We start from the raw sequence: 27,775 nt of genomic DNA, 5'->3' as shown, positions 1-27,775 counted from the left end.
TAACTGACCTGACCTCATGCTCATCTTATCACCCATAAAAGGTAATAAAGGTATTTACTTCTCTCGACGTTTCGACTAGGTTGCACTAGCAGTGGTCACGAGCTGACTGTAGTAACAGCGATGTCAGTAGGTCTCGGCGGTTTTTTTTTATTAGATGGCCGTAATTTCCAATAAAAATTTAAGTCAATTTTTTTTTTTATTTTACTAGCTGTAAAGTCGTTTCCGTGTGTATTCAAGTCACATTTATTTTAGGGATGATTAGGGAATGGTGCACCCGATGTAACAGTTTACACTGGCGGGGCACCAGTGGAGGATGATAAGACGAGTGTTGAGGCGACAGTGGAACATGATAACAACGTATCTACTTGCAATTCCCCTGGTGTTGCGGGTGCTCATGGACGGCAGTGATCACTTACCATCAGGTGAGTCGCATGCTTGTTTGTCCCCTGTGTTGACAAAAATGACAAGAGAGTCCTAAGGTTACGTCAGTTAGCCCATCATGACAAACAGGAATTTATCACGATGGTTTAAGGGGAGGTGAAGGTCAAACTGACATGGTATATTGCTAGTAATGGGATTATTATTACGCATTTCCCCTCTAGACTCATATATTTCAGCCGCCAAGCAGCTTGCTTTGTAAGCTATGTTTCGGTACTTTTATCTATGCATCTATAGATACATATAAATAAAAATGTATATTTAAGTAAAAGTGTCTATTTGTAATATTGAAATAACCGTTTTTTACTACATGCATATGAATATAAATACGGTACATACATCAAAACGATTTTTTTTACAATTTTTGTCTGTCTGTCTGTTTCTTCCGGCTAATATTTGAAATGGCTGGACCGAAATCGACGGGACTTTTTTTGGCAGGTAGCGGATGTAATAAGGAGTACCTACCTAACTTAGGCTACTTTTATTTTAGAGAAATAAAGTGAAATTCCACGCAAAGTCGCGGGAACAGCTAGTTTACCATAAAAATATTCGTATTAAAACGGTTATCATGTATTGATATATAAATGATGTTAACTAAACACGAAAATTTAAAAATAAATATTCCAACCAATCATATTCCAGAATCATAACCACTCACGATTGGTCAAATCATGATATACAGCAGTCGTTACGACGTACTAGGTTGCGAGTAGGAAAGTCACACGGACATAAGACATCGGTCGACCGCTCTAATCGAACCTCGTACACATATCGCGCAATCAACCGGGCGCCTGCGCGCGCACGGGCGCTCCACACCGACGCCCCCGGTCACCCCTTCGATCGATCTTCCGTCCAATTCAACGGGGGTCGATGTTACGACGGCCTGAACCGAGGTTCGAACCCATAGTGATGCCCTCAGACTAAAGTCGTATCCGTCAGGCGGGAGTTGGCCTTCAGACGCTCTATATGTCCTCCCGCGGGTTTGGAGTTCCATCTGCACTCGCCCCCTATCGTTCGATGAAGCTGTAAAGGCCAGCTACGGCCAACAGCATTAGAGTAGTCTGAAAAAAAAAGATCTAATCGATCGCCCGTCCGAAATTTATTTTTATTTACTATGTGTTGCTCTTTTTAGTAGATGTTTTTTTTTTATATAAATAATTACAGTGTAACAAGTAAGAGGCATGCGACAATCAACATAGAAATCGCTACGCACTCATTATTAGTGTAATCAGATAATATTGTCAGTGCTATGTATTTAAAAATTTTCTACAAAAACATTATTATCGTTAACGAATTCTTCAATTTTATAGTAAGCTTTTTTGCAAAGGAAGTGTTTTATTTGACATTTAAATCTTTTTTCTGGCAGATTTATAACAGACTCTGGTATTTTATTGTAAAACCTTACGCAATTGCCATAAAACGAATTACTAACTTTAGCCAAACGACATTTAGGTAAAATCAGTTTGTTATTGTTACGTAAGCTTTTATTAGTGCAATCACTAACTCTTTTGAAACTGTCTATATTCTTCCTGGCATATATGATATTTTCATAAATATATTGAGAAGCAACGGTGAGGATATTTGATTCCTTAAAGCACTCTCGCAAAGACTCCCTGGAACCCATGCTATAAATGGAGCGAATATGATCTTACATGATATGTTGATCAGCAATATGGACCACATAGGCATGCAAATTCAATTAAATACCGATTCAGACGGAGATCGAAATTACGACGGCCTGAGCCGAGGTTTCAACCCATAGCGGTGCCCTCAGACTAGTCCTATCCGTCAGGCGGGAGTTGTCCTGCAACCGCTCCATAAGTCCGACCTTTGGTTTGGAGTGCCATCTGCATATCGCCCCTATCGTCCGGTGAAGCTGTAAAGCCAGCTGCGGACAACAGCATTAGAGTAGTCCGAAAAAAATCGGTTATCAAGCGGTATTCCAATGGTCGGGGGTTCAATTCCTTGCGCAGTACAAATATTTGTACTCGTGAGTATGATTGTTTATATTGGCCTGGGTGTTTTCTATGCACATATTTACAAACATAATATAGAATAGAATAGAATAGAATAGAAAATCATTTATTCAAATAAACTTAATTTAAGCACTTTTGAATAGTCATAACAATTTGTTTTTTATCTACCACTCGTTCGGAAAGCTGTCTCATCACAAGAAGAACGAGCAAGAAACTTGTGTGTTGCTCTTTTAAATAATCCTTGTAAGTTTACATTTACAAGTCGAAACGTGTGAATACAAACTACCAACAAGCACTAATTTTTTGGGTCAAATATAATCATGCAATAAGATTAAATCAGTCGTAGTGATAAGAGCAGACCAGTCCCTACAAGCAGCACTCGTTCACGAGTATGACGGATGAGCCAGCCATCACTGCGCTCGACCATATTTTAGGGAGCCCATTGACCCGGCCCACCACGCCGCCACATGTCTGGACATTTTAGTGAGCATGACTACTCATTCCACACGACCACGTCACAGCTACAAAAATTACTATATGGTAGTTACAGTATTCGCACTTTACATAAGGATGCATGCGGCAATCAATACAAAAGCCGCTACGCTATCATATATCAAGAAAGCAGTATGAAAATTAAAATTATAATGTTGTCCGCAAATAAACTTATTCTTGCTATATATTGCTATCATCTATAAATTCATCTATCTTATAATAGGCTTTTTTACATAACATTTGTTTAATATAAGATTTGAATTGCCTCTCTGTAAGATTTAGCGTAGACTCTGGCAGTTTATTATAGAATCTTACGCAATTACCATAAAATGAATTACTAACTTTGTGTAGACGGCATTTCGGTAAAATTAGCTTATTTTTATTGCGTAAGTTTCTACTTGTACAGTCTTTAAGTTTCTTGAAACTATCTAAGTTTTTCCTTGTATACATAATATTTTCATAAATGTACTGTGAGGCAACGGTGAGGATATTTGATTGTTTAAAGCATTGACGTAATGACTCTCTAGAACCCATACCATAAATAGAACGTATGGCTCTCTTTTGTAAAATAAATATAGTATTTATATCGGCAGCTTTACCCCATAGCAGTATGCCATATGACATAATGCTATGGAAATAACTAAAATATACAAGTTTTGCCGTCGCCACGTCTGTTAATTGCCTTATCCTTCTAATTGCATAAGCAGCAGAACTAAGTCTACTGGCTAATTTTGAAATATGGGGCCCCCATTGTAACTTCGAGTCCACTGTTATTCCTAAAAAAACGGTATCATTAACAAAATTTACTATTTCATCATTAAGCAATAGCTGCGTATTTACTTGTTTTACATTAGGCAGCGTGAATTTAATGCACTTAGTTTTGTTGGAGTTCAATAATAGATTATTACATGTGAACCAATTTAGTATAGCAGAGATAGCATAATTTACATCGTCTAATTGATTACATTGGCGACCAATTTTAAACACTAACGAAGTATCATCCGCAAATAACACTATGTCTGCAACTTTCTCTACCATGTAGGGAAGGTCATTTATATAAATTAAAAAGAGAAATGGGCCTAATATTGAACCTTGAGGAACGCCCATTTTTATATTAGTTCCTTTAGACTTTACACCATCAATATCTACAGTTTGCACCCTATCCTCTAGATAAGTTTTCATTAGACTTAGGTCATTATCTCTAATACCATAGTGTTTGAGCTTGTACAAAAGTGTTTCATGATCTACGCAATCAAACGCCTTCGACAAGTCACAAAAAACGCCGAGAGCATCCTGTGATTTTTCCCATGATTCGAATATATGTGTAATAAGCGCTACACCTGCATCAGTAGTAGACTTGCCGGCAGTGAAACCATATTGCTGACTGTGAAGCAGTCCGTTATCCCTGAAGTATTTTAACATTTGGTTAAACATAATCTTTTCAAATACTTTACTTAGAACTGGCAAAATAGAAATTGGTCTATAGTTGCCTAGCTCAAATCTATCTCCAGATTTAAAGAGTGGAATTAATTTGCTAAATTTCATTAATTGAGGAAACACGCCATTATCAACACATTTATTGAAAATAGTAGCTAGATAAGGAGCAACAATATCTATGAATGAACTAACTACTTTAACTGACATGTCCCAGAGATCTTCCGTATTTTTTAAATTTAACTGTTTGAATATTTTTATGACATGAAAAGGGCTGACATGTGAAAATTTAAATGTTAAAGAGCAAGGGCTGACATTAGCCTCCAGTAATGTTTTTGCCCGAATTGGAGATGAGTCTAGAGAAGATGTAATATCAATTGGAATATTAGCAAAAAAATCTTGAAAAATATGAACTATATCTTTTGTTGCTGTTATTAACTTATTGTCATAATTTAATGAGAATTGATTGCAGGCTTTTTCAGACCGTCCAGTTTCTTTGTTTATAATTCCCCAGATGGTCTTAATTTTGTCAGAGGACTGATTAATTTGTTTATTTATAAAATTAGATTTAGCTGCAATACAAACTTGTTTGAAAATTTTAGAGTAATTTCTCACATAAGTCGTAAATTTGTCATCAAATCTATATTTTTTTTGATCATATAAATCAAATAAAATGTTTCTACTTTTAAGTATTCCTACTGTTGCCCATTCTGTAAATTTAGATTTAACACAATATTCTCTTTTCTTGAAAATATTCTGGTATTCTTTTGACAAAAGACTAATTAACTTGGTGTAAAGAATATCAGGATTATTAAGACTGACAGATTGTAACTCTAAGTCTAATTTATATTTAACCGTGCTTTTGTATTTATTAATATTGTAAGCATTTATTTGTCTTTTTGATCTTTTATTATTGGTATTTTTTTTAGTCTGATTACTAAACTTAACAACTTGACCACAGTGATCCGAAGGAAGTTTATTTATTATTAATTTTTCAATATACTCACAGTTACAAAAAACATTGTCAAGACAAGTAGCAGTCGTAGCGGTTACACGAGTGGGTTCCTGAAAGACATTACTCAAATTAAAAGACTGAAATAAACTAATAATTTTTGTACATGTGGGTGTATCACAAAGAATATCAACGTTAAAATCACCACACACAATGATTTTTTTACTGCTATTAAATACTTTTTTTAATATATCCTCCATCACCTCTTCAAATACATTATAATCACTATTAGGAGGCCTATAAACACATATAAGTATATAATTATCTAGTTCTATACATGAGATTTCTGTACAACACTCAATAGAAAGTCTAACAATGTCAGCACGTTCCTTTACTTTAATATTATTTCTTGCAATTATCATAGACCCACCTCTGTTAACTGACTTTCTATTGAAGCAGCTGACAACATTATAATTATTTAAACTGAACATCATATTGCTTTCTTTAAGCCAATGTTCAGTGAAACAGATAATGTCAATATTGTATTTTTCCAAAAATAATTGTATAATTAATTCACTGCCGGGAAAACTTTGTATGTTCTGATGAACAATTACCAATTCTAATTGCTTTCCCTTTGTCTTTGTTAGCAGTTTAAATCTGCAGTCAAATTACTTATATCACTATTTAAACAAAAATTAATAGAATCATTTGTTATGTCACAATTTTTATATTGAAGTTTACCATGTAAACTGTTCATGAAGTCAATATTATAAGCCACTAAAGTGGCTATTTTATTCTTAGAAGATTTAGAAAGATACATTGTATCTTTTGTCAAATAAAAATCACTAATAAAACTATTAGTGTCAAAAAATGTAAAAACGTCACTATGACGACATGTCAATGTATGCAATAAATTATTAAGGTAATGTACCTTATTGTTAATTTTTTTATGATAATGGCTACTTGTATAAGGAAGAGCGCACAATACAATCTTATATACATTCAATTGTAACAAATATTGAATACCTTTAATTATATCCTGTCTATTTAATTTAATACTATTACCGAAAAATAACACAACTGTGGTCATTTTATTTATTTTAGTAGATTTAATTTTGTTAATAATTTGTGCAAATGATGCCCCTGGCATACAGTAATTTAATACATCACCCTTAAGATGATACTTCAATATAGACCCAAAATTACAGCCTATTCTGTCAGAAAACACCATTGTGCTACTTTTAGGATTATAGTCACTGACACAAATCCCCTGAACTTCATTTATCTGCACAGTTGAAACTGAATTATTATTTGGCAAAGTTGAATGATCACATGTACAATGTTTAGTTAACGACTCAAAACGGTCAGCATTGTATTTACTGACATCAATCAAATCATCCATTGCCAAAATATGCTCCTGGATTTGTTTTTGTGAGATAGTATACTTGTTATTTAAATCATGAAGCGATGATTCTAAACTCTTTATTTTTGAAGTTAGGTAACTTGTATCCATGTCATATAACTTTTGGCTTTCCACTAGTTTATTATTATACTTATTAATATAATCATGCAATTTTAAATTGTTTAAACTAGTTTTTTTCAGCAACTGACCATTTTTGGAACGTTTATATAATATACTCCGAGTCTTAGTTATAAACTTTTTTAATTTTAAATATTTTTTTAATTTATTATGACTCAACATACATATGTTATTATTATAGTTGCCTTGTGATGTGTCACTAGTAAGGTCAATCACAACTGGATGGCTGCATGGAACTGAAGTAGAAGGAGGCATACAGTCGACACTAATAAGCTCATCATATAAATTACTAATCTCATTACTTTGTTGAGATTCAAATTTTGTGTCAAGATCATTAATTTTAAGATATGCCTGCTTTAACTCAAGCTCCAACTCAGTGATACGCCTCAAGGCTTGCTCATGTGTATCACTACATTGGTGAAAGCTACTTAATAGTTCTTGAAGCTGATCCCGCTGCTCAATAACTTTCTGATGACTATTATGAAGTTCTGACAATTCAGATTTTAATTGTGTATTTTTATTTATAATTTTTAAAATTTCATCTTCACTCTCTTCTCTCTCCCTGATCAACTTGTCACTGAGATCTTTGGATGCCTGAAGTTCTTGTAGGGCCACTTTAAGCTTCATCTCTGTCTGCCGCGCAGTTGTGGAACGGGTAGATAGTGACATTATTAAGAATATAAATAGTTACTAGGGAGAGTGAAGTGAGCTATTTCTAAAAGAAGCTAAGTATTACAACGAGAACAGCAGCTGAACCTTACTATACAGTTTAAGTGTTAAAATTGTGAATAAATTCTCCTAGGTATATTATATACAAGTTATATTTGATAAATTGATAATCTAAATAAACGTTTTAACTGAATAACGAAATAAATGTAGATAAATTGTGCTTTTTCCCTTTAAATTATAATAATACAAAATATAAAAAGACTTACAATTAAATTAGTGGGTATTTTTTTCCTTCGACGTATGCAACAACCGAACTTCACTATAATTATTATTAATTTAACTTAATATGAATATTTTATGTAAAACTTGCAATGATTATGAGTTTCTTGGGATAAATCCAAGAAACAATTGCAAAATAATTTTGAATAAAACTTAGTTGTTCACGAACAGTTTGACAGATGGCCGGTACACTATTTGTAATGTCGATTTTTGCAAGTAATACACCACTAAACTGTACACAAACAACAATCGACACTAATTACACTATTAGATCACTAATAACAATATTGAAATTATAATATTTGTATGATAAACAATTAAAATTTATTTATTATTACGGCCAGCTGAAAATGACAATTGTCGTCGGTGTTGCCAGTCGAAGAAAAAAAAAAAAAAAAAAAAAAAAAAAAAAAAAAAAAAAATATAGGTAGGTATACCTAACTAATTTATGTATTTCTGTCAGTTATCTAAATATTTATAACACAAACTCTGGGGGGGGAAGGGAATTGTTAGTAATGTGGACTAACAACCCCATTGCATATATATATATTGCTATATATCCACGAGGACGATTGACATATAAATTAAATAGTTGGTTACTCGACAAATGTTTTTACTCCGTAAACGAGTTTTTAAATTAATAATAGTGTAATAATAATAATATCTATGTATTTATAATTCTCTGATGACAATTGATTTAATAATTAAATAATATTTCATATTTATATATTTTGCATGCCTAATGAGGCAAAACATAATGGGACTTTATACCTATTACAATAACAACCAATGTAAACCTATATTTAGTGCAAATAAATTTGATTTGATTTAGCAAAGTACCATGTCAGGTTGATATGATACCTGGTACCCACGCGTCCACGTGTTTCCCCCTGGAAACCATCGTGATAAATTCATGGTGAATTTACCACGATCGGCTATACTGACTTGACGTCATGCATCTTATCATCCTCCACTGGTGCCCCGCCAGCGTAAACCGTTAGCGCAGGCGGGTGTATCATTCTGTTATTATCCATTGAAAAGTACATAAGTACCTATGTACGTATGGGGTAATCAATTTTTAAGTAACAGTTATGACCTTCGTGAAAATGTGATGAAATGTGACTGAAAGGTGACTGACATAGTGATCTATCAACGCACAGCCCAAACCACTGGATGGATCGGGCTGAAATTTGACATGCAGGTAGATGTTATGACGTAGGCTACCGCTAAGAAAGGATTTTGATTCATTCTACCCCCAAGGGGATAAAATAGGGGATGAAAGTTTGAATGAAACTTTGTCAATTTTACACCGATCGGTCTGAGACTTTGCATAAAGCTACTATGACGTAGACGTCTCCTGAGAAAGGATTTTGATAAATTCCACCCCTAAGGGGATAAAATAGGGGAGGAAGTTTGTATAAATCTTCTTAGATTTTCGACTGATTGAACTGAAATTAAAGATTGGAGCTACTATGATGAAGACGTATGCTTAAATAAGATTTTGATAAATTAAACCCCCATGGGGATAAAATAAGGGATGATGCAGGATGAAAATGTATTAGTTTGAACCTATCAGTATCTAGGTACCTAATGGAACGGATAAATTAAGACGAACAAAATAATTTTTAGTTCTTTAGGCTACTTTTATTTTAGAAAAATAAAGTTAAATTCCACACAGACGAAGTCGCAACAACAGCTAGTCAAGGATAAATTGTAGTTATTGTAGGTATGTATATCTATCCACTGAATATCTTAATCAGACACGTAAGTTTCTATAATATATCTACGTATGTTTTTTTTATGGATGATAATAGAATGGTGCAACAGCCTGCGTTAATGGTTTACGCTGGCAGGGCACCAGTGGAGGATGACTAGATGAGCATGAGGTCAGGTCAGTTAGTCTATCATGACAAATTCACCAAGAATTTCTCACGATGGTTTCCAGGGGGAACCGCGTGGAGATCAACCTGACATGGTACATTGTTAGCAATAATATCATCAGTCCACATTACTAACAATCCCCTTTTCCCCTTCTATGTAGGTATTAACTACTTCTATGAACATTCACGACTTTGTCCCTAAACTTAATTATAAGATTGTTGACTTAAATATTATTTAACATGACCAAAACTGTTACGTTCTTAATTAAATTTAAAATTCTCGTAGATTTTTTATTGGAATGCAATAGGCCCACCTTTGGTAACCGTCACCTATATAGGTACATGAACAGTAGGTACTACGGACATCACGTTATCATGTGACACCCATGATACTACTCTTATCACCATGGTAGAGGACTAGGATGTCATGTCTTTTATAGAGTTGATAATTTCTCTGTCTAATTTTCATTCTACAATTGAAGAACAGTTAACAAAGCAAACTGCTTAGCTGATATAGGTGAGACTCGTCTACGAGTTGCGTCTACTTGTAGACGAAATTCTACAATATAGATACCCCGAGCCTGTTATAAAAATTTAATAAAAAATACTATCTTATTCATTAAGTTTCCGTCGGAATAATACACTTTACAACGTACTCGTTAATGGAATCTAACGTATACGTAATAAAATACAATTTTCAATGCATTTCACGACAGTTACAATGAATAATAAATAATGTACAATGTTTATTTATTGTAGAATCATTACTTCAATGTAGGCCCAAATGAATCACTTGTCTTTTATTTATCCGCCATTCTATGCAATGACATCACTATCACGTGAATTTATTTAATTCAATCAATTTAAACTTTATTCCTTTATTCATAAAACTTAAATCAAATAACACGCAGTCTACGAAAGCAGTAACACGTTTAACCTTTCCGTTTCAAGCAGGAAAAATGCAATTATATATCGCAGTCTTTCAAATGTGAAATCATAGTGCATTAAAAAGAGATAGATATATATTTCTGAGAGACATACAATAAGGCAAGGGGATATTGGGGTCACAGAACGCGTTTTAATTTCAAAACACGTTCTATCCAATGCGGTTCGTCCGTATCCACCGTTTTATCATTGGCTCGAGTTGGCCGGTACCAAAACGAGTGGAATATTATAAAATCGATACTCAGCTACGTTATTTTGTTCGTTAGAGACGCGATACTGTCGTTAGTTTATCGTCGATAGAGGTTTAGTGGTGAAGATTGTATGCACAGTGGATATTGCTTTTACGTTATTCGTGCAGCCATTTCGTTCACTAGCATGTCCGAAGTTACTCTGTATTTGAAGTTTTAATTCGTTTTCTGTTAACCTGAGACATACCAAGCCGCTGAATAGTGGAGAAACGATAAAGGTAAGTGAAACGACTTATTTTTTTACCAAATCTTGTAGTTCTAGATACAATAACGTATGTTATGAGGCTAAAACGATTGCAGTGTTTATAGAGACGTGTTGAGAAATACCAGAATAAGAAGACGATGGGTTTCGAAATTCGAATTTCGATTTAACAGGGGACGCCATCTTTAAATAGTTTTTAATTATGATGTGACAAATAATTTACATGTTTTGTATATGTAATATAATTTAATTGGTATTTTGAAGTTAATATTGTAAATTAAGTAGAGATATTTAATTTATTATGATAGGATAATATTTTGGTGCCCAGATAATAAATAACAGTATCTGCATATATATATGCACAGTAATGTTATTTAATGTAACCATAGATGTGTATACAAATGTATGGAAACTCCCTAATATCTCGATAAGTAATAGATCCGATATGGTGTACTATGTTTTGTCTCTTTCTAACACATCATGCTGTCTCTTTCTAACTCATGGATATTATTTATAGAGACGTTGGCGGGAGATTGATTACCCCAGGGGCGTTCTATATTTATTTTAGTGATGTGCTAAGTATTTTTGTGATTTGTTGTTGTTATCGATGATATTTTTTTAATTGACGAATATTTTTTGAATTTTTTTATGCTGATCAGTCAATGATGGGATGAGTATCTGTCTATTAAATCAGTTAACCCATTATACTAAATTCACCCACCTATAAATAACCATTTCATCGACGGTTTCTAAGGGAGACCGCGTGGTGGTCAACAATATCCTCCTCCCCTCTCTTCCAACTATAAATGTTTTTTTGTGCTTTATAACTCCCTCATTTAACGCCCATTAAGTTACTTTACCCATTGGGAGATCCACGACGATGGAATCTGGTTGACTTCCACTGTTCCCCTGGAAAACATCGTGGTTAATTTGTAGTGAATTACTAGTTTTAATGCATGATAATACACTGGTGCACCCGCCTGCGCTAAACTACTATCTATGGTATACGCTGGCATCAGTGGAGGATGATAAGATGAGTATGAGGTCAGGATAGTTAGCGCATCATCTAAAATTCACGAATAATTTAACGTGACGGTTTCCAGTGGGAACCGCGTGGGGGTCAATCTAATATCATACATTACTAACAATCCCCTTTTGCCTGAGTTTTCTGATGTAGGCTGAATGATAAAACTTCAATCCCAAAAGACTCCCATCGTCTAGTGTCCCACTAGCATATACCATTAACATAGGCGGTGCGGCGGGAAAGGTGATTGTTAGTAATGTGGACTGATGATCCCATTGCTAGCAATGTACCATGTCAGGTTGACCTCTACGCGGTTCCCACTGGAACCATCCAGACAAATTCCTAGTGAATTTATCACGATGGGCTAACTGACCTGACCTCATGTTCGACCTCTGGTGCCCCGCCAGCGTAAACCGTTAGCGCAGGCGGCTGCACGATTCCCTTATCATGCATAAAAAAACATAGGCGGTGCACCGTTCTATTATTTCATATTAAAAAAAAACATACTTAGTGGTTAAGTAGTCCGTAATAAGTGTGGCAACTGATAAAATATGACCACATCGCGGTTTAATGATCGAAGCAGTATTATATTTTTTTCTTTTCGCGACGATTGCTATCGGTGGGACATACATCTTATGATATTTTTGATCTCAGAAAGAGGAAACTAAGTCGCGGGTATAGATAACAGCCAGTAGATTATATAAATACAACAAAATAACATAATAAATCACTCATTATTCAATAGCTACCGTAGTTCAATGGTTTAGCATAACGCCTTAATTCCGATGGTCGCGGGTTCGATTCCTAGCACGGTACAAACATTTCTATGCATGAGTATAATTCTTTGTGTCAGTCTTGGTGTTTTCTAAGTATATAATATAAAAAATATATGTAGATATATATATATATATATTTTAAAAATAGTATTAAAAAAAACATTTCAGTAGATATTTATATCTGTTGTCTAGTACCTACCCATAACATAAGCTCTGCTTAGTTCTAGGACTAGATGGCGTTGTGTTAATTGTTCTGAATTATTATTATTATTCAGCCATAAAAAAAAGTATTAGTTATGAACAAACAAACTAGGTTTTATTTTAACAAAGGAAAAGAAGAAGTACTTACGATATAACTATTTATAATGGATGAACTAAAAGAGTATCGACGAAGTAATAATAAGAAATAAAATGTGTAAATTATTATCGATAATTCGATAGAATGTTGCATACCACATAAACATCACTAGGCAAAAGTCTACCGCCAGGACGCCATGTCTGACAAAGAAACTTATTATTATTCCCGATAGCTGGGCCTTTTGTACAGTACGAGGCCTTACGTAACTGTTCCAAGGACTAATTTACTTTGGCACGTTAAATCAGTAAAGTATTTATGATTTTGAACTTTATGTCCGTCGTTATAAGTCAGACATCAAAGAGATTTTATATTTTGACATTCCTAATTTAAAATTTTTAAAGTTATTTCTCTAAAATGTCCGCTACCTACCCTTATAAATTACGTGGAGCAAAAAATGTGTTAGAACGGGATGCACTATTTGAACTCTGCTGTCTCATTGCGTCTCGGAATTTGAGATGCGTACGAAATTATTCCAAATTCAAAATCCTATTGCATTCGGCTATTTACGAAATTCAACTTAATGTTTTTAAATATAAGAGCTTGAATTGAATTGTTTATTGCTTTATAGTAATATACATGTAAGATTCCAAGTACGAAAACGTTTTCTATTCGACAGTTTAAGAAATTCAACTTAATGTCTTTGACGTAAAAGTCCTATTTTGAGCATTAACAAAAACCTGTTACGTTTTAACTTTATTTGTCGTTACTTGTTCTTCTGTTCTAGGGACGATAACTCGTTTCTATCGAACGCTAATCGAGTTCTTAGTTTTGTGTAAATAGGTAGGTATTGTTTTTATTGGATGATAATGGAATGATCTTTCCGCCTGCGCTAAGGGTTTATACTGGCGGGACACCAGTGTAGGATAACTAGATAAGCATGACGTCAGGTCAGTTAGCCCATCGTTGCAAATTCTACAGGAATTTATCACGATGGTTTCCAGTGGGAATCGCGTGGAGGTCAACCAGGTGTCCACCAGTCCACATTACTAACAATTCCATTCCCCCAATATGTAGGTATTATGGTATTCCTGATATATATTTGTATAATATATACCTAGTATTTAAATTTTTCCTGTTAGTTGTCATATTTGTCTGAAACGCTTAACCCCTTTTGATAAAGTTTTATGTTTGAGAATAGGTTGTTGCCCAATTTTATAGCACGGTCATCTGACATCACACTGGCTATAAATATTCTAACGTGAGGAACACTACAGAATAGAGTTAGTACATTTTTTATGTCATTGTTATGGCAAACAAGCTGACGTCCCATCTGATGGTAAGTGGTTCCTAACTGTCGCCTATCCACCAGTGACCAGCACTACAGACATCACGTTATCATGTGACACCAGTGATACTCTTATGTCACCATGGTAGAGGACTAGGATGTCATGTCTTTTATAGAGATAGGTTCTCAGTCTAATTTTCATTTTTCATGACACCTGTATACCACTCATACATTTCCATACCAGAGAACTAACATGTGATCCCTGTAATTTCTGCACCCTACAACCGAAACAGCTTACAAAGCAAACTGCTTGGCGGCTGAAATAGGTGAGACTGAGGTTACACATGCAGACGAGTTTTTACACAGTTTGGTAGTTAAGAGATATTACATATGTCTTATTTATAATTTATATTTGGGTATATTAAGTACTTTATAATTTGACTGTAATTAGGTTTTATTATTCTTTCCTTTATTTAGTAATTCTTTTAACAGATGCAGCACCAGACTAGCAATGAACCAAATCAGATAGGGTAAGTTCAGTATATCTACTTATTTATTAATTACTACCTAACCCGCCCCGGGTTGGCACGGGTATACATGTATTATACATATAAACCTTCCTCTTGAATCACTATATCTATTGCTAAAAACTGCATTAAAATCCATTTCGTAGTTTAAAAGATCTAAGTGAACAGACAGCGAAAGCGACTTCATTTTATACTATGTAAAGATATACCTAATTTTTTTTTATTTACTTCCTAATAATCAAATAAATAGAACCTACCAGCACCGGATATGTGACCAACTCATGTGTTGTCACTCCGAAACAGTCGTGATTCTACCGCATAATTTTACTACCAAATCTCAACCGAAACACAGCTTACAAAGCTGCTTGCCGGCTGAAACATAGATGCCGAACGAAATGTGGACATGTCAAGTATTGTGTTCACCACAACATCGACAGTTGACAATGACTCTGACTACCACATCAAAGATAACAGTCGTGAAGTATCTTAATATTACCGATACTACAGTGAATGTACCAGGAGAACATGACTCGCAAGTAGGCTAAGGCGTACCGTCGTCTTACCGGAGTAATGTTTTCTTTATTCAAATACACCGAGCGAAATGTGGACATGTCAAGTGTTGCGTTCACCACATCGACAGTTGACAATAAATCTGACTACCGCATCAAAGATAACAGTCGTGAAGTTATCGTCAACCAGTACCAGGAGAACATGGCTCGCAAGTAGGCCAGAGCCTGCCGCCGTCTATGGGAGTAATGTGTTTTCTTTATTCAAATATACCGAATGAAATGTGGACATGTCAAATGTTGCGTTTACAACAACTTCGACTGTTATGAATGATAATAGAGTGGCGCAACAGCCTGCACTAACGCTTTACGCTGGCTGGGCACCAGTGGAGGATGGTAAGACGAATATGGGGTCATGACAATTAGCCCATCGTGGTAAATCCCCAAGAATTTAACACGATGATTTCCAGGGGGAACCACGTAGACACGTGTAATCTAACATACATTGCTAGCAAGGAAAGTTATCAGTCCACATTACTAACAATTCCCTTCCCCCTAACATAGACAGTTGACAATGCTTCTGACTACCGCATCAAAGATAACAACCGTGAAATTATCTTAGTATTACCACAGATAATATAATATTAGATTATATTATCTGTGGTATGTGTGTATATGTATGTGGTGTGGTATTTAGACATAGTATTACAGATAGATTCTACAGTGAAAATACCAGGAGAACATGACTCGCAAGTAGGCGTCTGCGATAACAAGCGTGACTGACTGTTTTTTTTTGTTTAATGTACTTACCATTCGATTCGCAAATTATAAAAAATTCTGCCGGCTTCGGCTTATATCTATATGTTAATACGTGATTAAAAAACTTTGTACCCCTTTTCATAAAAATGGCGCGGACGGAGAAGTATGAAATTTCGCACACTTATAGTTTAAATGGATAAGGCGTGCAGAATGCAAATATTCTATTTATCTTGACACTCTTGCCTCTAGAAAACATCGTGACAAATTCCTACATTTGTCACGATGTGCTAACTAACCTAACCTCATGTTCATCTTATCATACTCCACTGGTGCCCCGACTCTGTTACCTATCCTAACGTATCTATATCTATCCTACCTTTATCCTAAAGTATCTATTAAGATATTATTTTAATTACAAAAAAAACGAAGTTATATAAAACTTAGATGTTCCCTTGACAGGTCCCAACATGCAAATCCACAACAAATGATGCTGTATCCAGTTCGAGTGGTATACGAGACTCAGATATTGGTACAAGCAGGTAAATATCATAGATTTATTAAATTGTATTTTTAAAACTTAATACCCTTATTTTAAAAATTAAATCCTAAAGCTAAGCTAGGAAGGTTAAAATTCACTTGTAAGAAAAGGACAAACCTGGCAGAAGTTGGCTTTCATCCGCTCCATAAGTTCTGCTGCGAGTTTGGAGTGCCATCTGCACTCGCCCCCTATCGTTCGGTGATGCTGTAAAAGCCAGTGGCGGCCAACAGCATTAGAGTAGTCCGAAAAAATCCCTTATTTTTTAAACGAAATCTAACCTTAGCTTTAAGCGAGGAAACGAAGAAATTCACTTGTAAGAAAAGGCCAAAACCAAATTTTTTTTTTATAAAAAAATTTCATAAAAATATTTTTTTAAGATTTTCATAAAAAAAATAATGTTTAGAATATTACTTAGCCGAGATTAGCCACAAATTATACTTAAGACGATAAATGATAGAGATGTAGTAAAAACAAGTCTAGAAAACAAATGACAAAACGAATATGAAAGAAATAAAACAGTTTTCGTTCAAAATCTTCATAATGCAATGCTGCATGCTTTTACCTATTCAAAAGAGCATCGTGCAAGTTTCTCGCTCATTGTTCTTGTGATAAGTCTGCGTTCCGAATGAGTGGTAGAATAAAACATATGACTATTCAAATGTGCTTATATGAAGTTTATTTAAATAAAATTTATAATCTAAATATGTATTTTGTAACTAGAATGATGAACAAACTGACAGAATGATCCACCTGATAGTAAAAGTCCACTGTCACCTACATGAACAGCATCTCAGAAACGTCATGTAACCTATTTTAGTTATAAGGCAGCTTAATTCAGAAATTGTTGCGGTTGAAGGGTCAGATACGGCAGAGAAATTACAGAGTACAGAGGGTACAGTTAGTTGTCAATCATTGGTTTTGAAGTCTGAATGTTATTATATACTTGTTATTGAATATTAAAATAAGAATTTTTTAAACTTTTAACAGTCGATGTAGTAGACATATACATGAATATAATAATTATTAATTTCTAGGTGATCAAATCCAACCAAACCAAACAATATACATAAATCCACAAAATCCACCACCTTGGATACAAAACAGGCCGTTACAAAATCAGATGGTTTATGTTCAAAATGTACCAAACAATATTGTTCCTTCTGTGCAGCAGCATATGGATCAGAATCAAATGTATATCCAACAACATTATAATCAACAAATGTTACAACCAATGATGAATCAAACTCAGGAAATTAGACCTTATCAAATTCCAAACATGACGCATTCTGTACAAAATAATCCAAACATTGGTGCAAACAATCCAATTAGTCAGTGTCAACCGCAAATGTATGCGCCAAATACTAATATGGGTTCAAACAATGCAAATGAACGAATTCAACAAGCAATGTATACACCAAATAAGCCAAATATTGGTCAAACTACATCTGTTCCAACACAGACCAATTCACCAATTGGCATGAAACAGAACTTTCCAAAAAGCCAAGGTGTAGAAACAGTACAAAATATGACAAATAACCAAAGACATTTCATTCAAATGAACAGTGGACAACAAATAAACCACCAGATTAACACAACGCGGCAACCACAAGTAATAACTGTAAATCCAATGCAGCAAACTAATGCAAATGTACCAACATTTAATCACACTCAATCACCCAATGTGTCAAATCACAGACCACAACTTCCAACATTGGTTCATGCAGCCACCAATGCACAAATGTTAACAAAACTCGGAAAACCTCTTGCACATAATCAAACATATTTGTATAGACCTATTCAACCAAGACCTCAATATACAACCAATATACAAAACATGTCTTACCATCAGAATCAAACTACCCCTCGAATGCCAAATATTGGTCAAAATATTTTACACACTAATGTCAGTATTCAAAATAAACCTCAATTAAATGTGCCATATCAGACAAAATCTACTAGTACAGAAACAAAAACAAATATAAAGAACAGAAAAAGAAAAAGTGAGTCTCCTGATGAAATAAAAAGAAAGTTAACTATAAATGTAAATATGTTTCCAAATACAGTAGAAGGTGTAAAGAAATTACATGAAATCGGCGTGAATACTAGTCCAGTACCGAAAAATCATGTTGCAAGTACTGAAACTGCACCTAAAAATGATGATAAAAAGACTGAAGTAGTAGCAAATACAACAGATATGATTGCGTCTATTATAAACAGAAAAGTTACTGTAAAGGACGAAGAAGCAAAGGTTAAAATGGAGTTAAAAGCTAAACTAGATGAAAAAGATAATTTAGTTAGACATACTGTATTCACACAAGCTAGAGGTCTAAGCACTAATGAAGGTCTAATTAAAGGTCAAGTGAACATATTAAAAGACACTAAAAACATTAATCACGAGTTAAAGGTTGTTAACAATGTCAAAACTGATAATAAGATAATTAAGGATAAACTTAGCACAAGTGAGGCTGTCGAAAATGGTAATGTGTCAAAAGATTGCATGAGCGACTTAAAGAAATCAATCAACGATTTAAATGATAAGAAGATTGAGTTCACTAATAATGTGAAATCTCAGGAAAAAGATTTTGTTTTGACTCACGTTTTGGACGGTATCGTTATACAAGAATCCAATATGGCGTTTCCTGTAAGTATATTACAAATTATATCTTTGCCTAGGGATCATCGAGAAATTACCTCACAAGATTTTCATGACTTTTTGCCTCCTCTCCCGTCCTTGTCACTGCAGGACACTTGTGAGACTCCCTCGTCCCTATAGTGACATCACATATTTTAAAAATCAAAGACCTCGGTAGCAGTTTAGCGGTTTAGCACACCATTTTGCTTCTGAAGTTCGCAGGTTCGATTCCTAGCTCGATACAAGCTTTTATATTCATGCAGAGCTTACTTAGCTGGAACTAGATGGCTCTGTGTGAATTGTCCAGAGTTATTATTATTTACTAACTATGTATGAAGTCACGTGGACTATCACACCTTTGAAAATCATTGAGATAAATTCCTGATGAATTTCTTACTCTGTGCTAACTGACCTGACCTCATGTTCAACCTATCATCCTCCACTGGTGCTCCGCAAGCGTAAAGCGAAGGTAGAAGCACCATTCAAATATCTACCATTAAAAAAAATGTCGTGAAGGTATGTTATTAGATTCATCTAATTTTAGATTCGAGACCCAACAACAAAGAGAACACATGCTAATCCAAAAGTGGTAGAAATTGGGAAAGAAGAATTAAGAATTGAAGGCGAGAAACTAGCGAATAGTCCGATGACAAAGAAAATTAGAGAAGAAAAAGTGACAGAAACCACAAATGGTATGGTACATTCTACATTTTATGTCTATTTCATCCAATTTTATCATCTTTCAGCAATACTATTTTTTTTATTCCAGTTAGAACAGATGGGTGCATAAAAATATATGTGTTTGTTTCAGATAACCCATTTGCAGAACTGAAGCCAACTACCGTAAAATCTTGGACGGTAAGAAACTTTAAAACTCTACTCTACTCTACCAAGTAAATTTAAAAAAAATCTAGCTACTCTAATGCTGTTGGTCGCAGCTGGCCTTTCAGCTTCAGCAGACGATAGGAGGCGAGTGCAGATGGCACTACAAACCAAAGGAAGGACTTATGGAGCGGCTGATGATCAACTCCCGCCTGACCGATACGACTTTTTTATACTACGATGGTAGCAACGGCGGATCCAGGGCGTCCATGGGGGTCATGATTTTTATCCAATGGTTAGCTGGTAGCCAAATAAATGCCATAGTCCATTAAGCTCGCCAATTGTACATTATGTTTTTTTTCTTGTGTAATTAGTGTATGTATTAGTAACTAGTGTTTTATAAGTGTGTGTATATGTATACAATCTTACTAAGTGGGCATATTGGGAAACTGTAAAGCTCACTTAGTGTGACGTAAATAAATAAATAAATAATTTTAGATAGTGCAATAAATAATAAATAATAATATATTTTGTTCATTAATTGCTGAAATATACAAATATTACAAAGCTATACATTGGACCCTGCACTAGGTGAACATGCATCGAGGGAGATATATAGTTGTTTATGATTAAATTTCAGGTAGACCAACTATTGTCGTATCTCTCGAAATACAAATGGGATGAGACAGTGTCAGCGTTACAGGAGCATGAGATCGATGGAGAGTCACTGTTCCTGGTGAATAGATCACAACTCCTCAGGATAGGAGTGAAGGAGGAACATGCTGACACAATTTGTGATTACGTGAAGAATTGTTGATATCCATGTTCTATATTGTTTTTGATGGATAATAATGGAATGGTGTACCCTTTTTTCGGACTACTCTAATGATGTCGCAGCTATCATTTTATACAGCTTCACCGGACGATAGGGGGCGAGTGCAGATGGCACTCCAAACCAAAGGAAGGACTTATAGATCGGCTGCCTGTGCTAACTGTTTACGCTGGCGGGGCACCAGTAGAGAATTATAAGATGAGCATGAGGTCAGGTCAGTTAGCCCATCGTGATACATTCACCATAAATTTATAACGATGGTTTCCAGTGGGAACCACGTAGAGGTTAACCTAACATGGTATACAGAATTGTTATTGAAATCTATGTTTTGTATTTTTTTTATGGATGACAATGTAATGTTGCCCTGCGGGAACGGTTTATGCTGGCGGGGCACTAGTGGAGGATGATAAGATGAAAGAGGTCAGGTCAGTTAGCGCATCGTAGTAAATTTACCATGAATTTATCACAATGGGCTAACTAACCACGCCTCAAATTAATTGTTATTTTTTAATATTATGTAACTTTTAAATTTGTATACAATTTTAATATAATTTATTACCCTGTATAAAAAAACATATTTTGTTAAAATGATTTCTTTTATTTAAACAACAAATCAAAACGAAAACAATATTTATAAAAAAAACAGAAATCACCAATTGAAATACAACTCTCCATTATGGCACAATGCTAATTTCTTTTGCCCGTTTTCCCCATAAAATTTACGACTTGGGCGAATGGAAATTTGCCGCGCCTTCCACGCTTTTTCGCGCCCAAATCCCGCAGCACGTCATCCGATTCGCCCACAGACGAATCTACATTTTTAGAGGCGAGCTCCTCCGAATAATCCTCGCTGTCATTCTTCTCTGTGTCTGTCATGTCTCTGTACTTTCTGTACTCTGTGTTGCTTCTAGCTGCACTATGGTCGCGTCTGTATTTAATAGATTCCGGTGAATATTTCGGACGTTCCTGGCACATTAGTGTTTCGTAGAAATATCTGTCGGCGCGACCTTCAGCTTTGGGTCTTTGTTTCTCATCGTCAGAGCTCTCGTTTGAGGAGTGTAGCTGAGGTGATCCGGGTGTAGATTTTTTTGAAGGTCTGGAACTAAAAAAAAGTTTTGAGGAAAACTGTGAAAAGTACTCTTTATATAAACGATTACATTTTTCTATTTCTTGTGTTCACCCTCGCGTAATAGCGCGTATGTTTCATGTCATTCCACTTTTTTTTTTACGCTTGTATTTATTCCACAGATTTAATAATAATAATAGGTACTCTTTATTGTGCATAAAATACAAAAAATTTGCTAACAAAAGGCTGTTTTAAAATTTATCGCTCAAAACAATCTCTTACATCTTTTATTCTCAAAAGAGAAGTTTAAGATTCATAAATTATCAATAACTCTATAATGATTTCTTTGCTCTATAGTTAGATGTCCGCCATTTTACAATGATAATTGTTTATTACAAAAAGCCGCTAAAGCACGCACGATTGAAGATAATAATAGAATAGAAAATCGTTTATTCAAATATAAGCTTATTAATATGTAAGCACTTTTGAATAGTCATAACAATTTTTTATAATCTACATACCGCTCATTCAGAAAGCAGTCTCATCACAAGGAGAACGAGCAAGAAACTTGTGTGTTGCTCTTTTAAATAATCCTTGTAAGTTCACATTAAGAAGTCAATACAAACTACCAACCAGCACTAATTTGTTAGGGTCAAATATAAATTTATACATATAAATAAAATTGGAGTGTCTGTTTGTAATATTGAAATAGCCGTTTTTTATTACATGCATATGAATATAAATACGGTACATACACCAAAATAACATTTTTTACAATGTTAATGTTATGAATTGGACGGGGGATCGATCGGAGTAATAGATGTATAACTACGTACCAACGTTTAGCGTCACCAATGACCATTGCTGTCCGAGGTGACGGTGGCTGGTAAGTATTTGGTGATGTCATTTCATCACCGCTCAAACCCTGAATAAGAAATGCAAGTAAATAAACTATTTTCTTTCTAAATAAATAAATAAATAAGTAGACAATAATGTCTTATTACCTAACTAGTCAAACTGATGAATAAGACAGTAGGTAAAGAAAGAATTCATAAAGTTTTATTTCCTAATATTGCAGGATAATTATGTTATCTGTGGTAATACAATGTTGGCGGTTAAAAAATATTTTACTTTTCTACTAAATAACAATAGTAAAATGTAAGGTGAGATGACACGGTTTGTGCTTAGTAGACAATATTCAATGTCTTACTAGCCATAATTAACTACAACTATTACATTGAAGAACCTATGAAACCGTGTCCCATACATAACTAGCTATACGTCGCAGTTTTTTTCCCATTTCATTCATAGGAAATCATTATTGCATTCGCAATTAAGATCTTCTCAGTAACATTACGTTATACTAAAACGCCTGATGAAATCTAGTAGCAATGACGCACTTTGTGAAAAATGTTACCATGCATTTTATAAGGGATCAACTTCTCTTTGTTTTTATTTGAATACAGTTTTTTTTTATTCCCATACAATAAATAATATTAATTTCTATAAAACTCATAATCTTGATATGATGAGTCTAGTATTCGGTAACATTATAAAAAGTCCACTACACAACTCTTTAATTCAAGGGTAATACTAGACATGTAACATACGATCAGAAATATATTTAAAGTTTTTTTATGTATTTAGATACCTACTAGATGTCGCCAGCACACAATTAAACTTCTCTTTTATTAAAATAAATATTGTTTGTAAAAGTAACCTAAGATTCTCCATTAGCTATCTGCTATATTCCCTTCAAAATCGGTTCAACCATTTCAGAGTTTAGCAAAAACAAAACAAACGTATACCCTATCAGGAGCATACAGGTACAAGACAAATATATATATTTCTCCCCTTACCTACATTCTGTAAACCAATGTAGTTTTTTCCCCTATCTTTTTTGGTAGCAGAGCGTTCCCCTAAAAGTAGATATAATAATAATAATAATATCTCAGGACAATTCACACAGCGCCATCTAGTCCCAAGCTAAGCAGAGTTTGTGTTATGGTTAGTAGACAACTCATATATATATATATATATACATGGATACACTCTTTTTTGTAAATAAATACATATTATACATAGAAAACACCCAGACCGATACCAACAATCATACTCATGAATACAAATGTTTGTACCGTGCGAGGAATTGAACCCACGACCATCGGATAGTAAAGCGGTGTGCTAAACCACTAGATCACCGAGACTGTGTAATAAAAAACTGTAGATATCTATACCTTATTGCCAATATGAAAGAAACAATGCGTGATCCTCTCGACGTCGGCCCATGCCACAATATACTTGGCCATCACCAAAGGTATCTTGGGCAAGAAGTTGGAGTGGAACTTGCCCTGACAGTAGATGGTTATGACATCTGTATCCTTCACTTCAAAGATAATTCTGAAAATTGTACCTGACAAATATAATTAATAATATATATCTAAGCATTACAACAGAATAGAATAGAAAATAATTTATTCAATTTAACTTAATTTAAGCACTTTTGAATAGTCATAGTTATAATTCTTTTAATCTACCGCTCATTCGGAAAGCTGTCTCATCACAAGAAGAACGAGCAAGAAATTTGCGTGTTGCTCTTTAAAATAATCACTGTAATTTTACATTTCCAATTCGGAACTTGCGAATACAAACCACCAACTAGCACAAATATATTAGCTTCAGATATTAAGTACACAATAGGATTAAAACAGTCGTAGTAATTAAAGCAGACCAGTCCGTACAAGCAGTAGAATGGTTCGAAAAACCACTTGTTCAAACCCTTAGCCATACCAAAACTTGGACTATCCTACTAATATTATAAATGCGAAAGTTTGTAAGTATGGATGGATACATGGACGGGTGGATGTTTGTGTGACTCTTTCATGTAAAAACTACTGAACGAATTCTAATGAAACTTTACAGTGTGGCGCAGTGGTTATCACCTCACCACTGTATGAGTCACCACGTTATATATGATGTGATGAGGTGTCGCTACGCAATATATTTGTATATTTTAGTATATAGGTAGTGAGTATACAGGTGAAATAATAGTACTATTTATTGTACATTAGTAAGTTTATTTTATAGTGTAGGTACTACATGACTTATTAGTAACGGGTACATTCTACGCGCAGTAGTAACGTGAACTGACTTTACACTGAGAATAAATCTATTTTAAGTGGAGAGGTACTAATGGAAAGGTCTCGAGTGACAGAAATATTACAAGTGTAGTCACAGAATTATAGCTTTTTTTTAACAATCTCAGGACAATTCACACAGCGCCATCTAGACCCAAGTTAAACTAATATGAGTACTAGATAACTGATACAAATCATAGATTTTTTTTTTGGTAAATACATACATATTATACATATAATAACATAGCTTATACATTACAATAACACATCTTTACTAATATTATACATGTAAAAGTAGGGATGTTCATTACGCTTTCACGCAAAAACTACTGAACCGATCATCATGAAATTTTGTACACATGTTCTTGGAAGTATTAGCATGGACATAGGATATTTTTTATTAAAAAAAAAAAAACTTTTTTATAAAAAAACAAAAAATAAAATATCAACTTTTTGCTACTTCAGCGCCGTCTGGCAGCCAATAATTAAGTTATAAATCCTTACTAATATTAGATATAAATGTGCAAGTATGAATGCTTAATGGATTCAATGCGAGCGAAGCCGCGGCTTAAAGCTAGTAAGCTATAATTTAACAAGATATTATGTAAAGTAGGCGAAATATAATGATTAATATTAAGTAAATGTGATGCAGACGAAATTGCGTGAGTCAGCTAGCAGGCTAATTACACACGAGTGAAACCGCGGGCACAGCTAGTATCTAATAAATAAGTACTAACCAGGCACAAACATGTTATAGTTGGTGTCATAGTTGCCGCTGCCGATCCAAATTCCGTTCTTCCTGGACAATGAGATGATGTTGTCACGATGGAAACGCACGTCGAAATGGAGGACCACGTCACGGGGCTCCTCGCCTTCTTGGGCACACAGGTTCACCGACATTCTGAAATATACTTTATCTGTATCATATAAAAGTTCAATTGACTGGTGTAATTGAAATGCTTGTATGGCACTTCAATTATAATATATTAAAATGGTAATATGTGGTCCTTCTCATATCTATATCACTATCGTATATTTGACTGCGATCTTAGGTTCGATTCCTTGCAAAGAGCAAACATTCATGAGTTTTAGTATCGGTCTGGTATATTCTGTGTGTATTTGTTATGGATGATAATGGAATGGTGCACCCGCCTGCGCTAACGGTTTACGCTGGCGGGGCACCAGTAGACGATGATAAGATGACCATGAGGTCAGGTCAGTTAGCCCATCGCGATAAATTCACCAAGAATTTATCACGATGGTTTTCAGGAGGAACCGCGTGGAGGTCAACCTGACATGTTAGATTGCTAGCAATAAGATCATCAGTCTATATTACTAACAATCCCCTTTCCCTCCATTCTGTGTATATTATACTTATATGTATTTACAAAAAATAATGTTTTTATGTATTTATATTAGTTCTCTGGTTATCACCCATAAACCAACATTGCATAACATAACAAGAGGACTAAATGTCGTTGTAAAAATTTATCCAACGTTATTATTAGTATCATGTAGCTACTAAAGTAATAATACATCGTCAAGATCTCCACTGTTGATAACAAACTCACTTTCTAGCATTCTCCTTGATTTTTCCGCCAATTTCAATTCTATCTCCAACTTTAAGAGTGCTAGGTATGTTAGCAGTGAATACAGGCATTCTATCATGAAATTATATATATAAATATCAGATCTAAAACAGTGAGTATTAGTTTCGAGTCTTTTTGTCATTTTGAACGGAAAATTTAAACATTATAGGCACCAACTTTTCAAGTGTCCGCGTTTGTAAATAGTAAATATAAAATTTGACAGATGCTGCCGTGACGTATCCAGATATATAATTTATTCTTCTTTATAATTGATTAGAGATCATTTTTAGAAAAAAGTCTACATTTCAGTAGAATAAACCATTGTTATTCATAATTGTAGTTATTATTTTGGTTATTAAGTTGGCAACACTGTCACTCTCAGAAAAGAAAAATAAAATTATTTCGCGCCCGTTTTTGATGGTGAAAAGAGTTGTCGCTTGTCAATTTCGATATTTTTCTAAATCATCTGTGCTTAAGCAGTTTTATTGTGTTAATTGGTGTTATTTGTACATAAATAACATTAGTAAGGTAAGTGGCTGATCGAATGAAGAATATATTTTATTGGTTTTGGCGGTATTGGTAACCCCACAGAACATAAAAACTTCTTTATTCTGTGGGAAACTTAGTTCAAAAGATAAGTTAGGACAAACCCGAAGTTCTGGGAAGCCTAAAACCGTATCTGCAATTAGGTTATTAGTGCATAAATGTAAACCTCTTATTCCTATCTATAATTTATCATACACTTTCATACAGTCCACTATCTAATCAACATAATCAAATCTACTGTGCGTTAACAAGAAAAATAGATACTTCTGAATGCACCGGCTCATCTGTATGACCTAGGAGAGTGTTATAATGATAAATACTGTTATTATATTTTAATACTTTTATTGTAGCAGAAGACATGACATTGTACAAGCAAGACATTT

General features: G+C 34.4%; 2 protein-coding genes across 2 annotated transcripts; one reads left to right on the top strand and one right to left on the bottom strand.

Moving 5' to 3' along the window:
• The first annotated feature begins 10,981 nt into the window (after nt 1-10,981).
• Nucleotides 10,982-21,536, top strand: LOC131852284 (uncharacterized). The gene is made up of 7 exons (XM_059202946.1): nt 10,982-11,071; nt 14,931-14,968; nt 16,690-16,769; nt 17,803-19,409; nt 19,945-20,092; nt 20,212-20,258; nt 20,863-21,536. Exons 2-7 carry the CDS (start codon nt 14,931-14,933, stop codon nt 21,037-21,039), a joined length of 2,097 nt encoding a protein of 698 aa, XP_059058929.1. The 5' UTR covers nt 10,982-11,071; the 3' UTR covers nt 21,040-21,536.
• Nucleotides 21,537-21,662: 126 nt separating this feature from the next.
• LOC131852285 (uncharacterized) lies at nt 21,663-27,063 on the bottom strand. Its single transcript, XM_059202947.1, has 5 exons — nt 26,829-27,063; nt 25,995-26,158; nt 24,358-24,533; nt 22,957-23,045; nt 21,663-22,156 (listed from the first exon to the last, which is right to left on the bottom strand). Exons 1-5 carry the CDS (start codon nt 26,915-26,917, stop codon nt 21,742-21,744), a joined length of 933 nt encoding a protein of 310 aa, XP_059058930.1. The 5' UTR covers nt 26,918-27,063; the 3' UTR covers nt 21,663-21,741.
• Nucleotides 27,064-27,775: the final 712 nt, after the last annotated feature.

Source organism: Achroia grisella, unplaced genomic scaffold (assembly GCF_030625045.1).
Source record: "Achroia grisella isolate CSIRO2021 unplaced genomic scaffold, CSIRO_AGI_Agris_v1 utg841, whole genome shotgun sequence".
Lineage (NCBI taxonomy): Eukaryota > Metazoa > Arthropoda > Insecta > Lepidoptera > Pyralidae > Achroia > Achroia grisella.
This window is presented reverse-complemented; position numbering and strand designations above follow the sequence as displayed.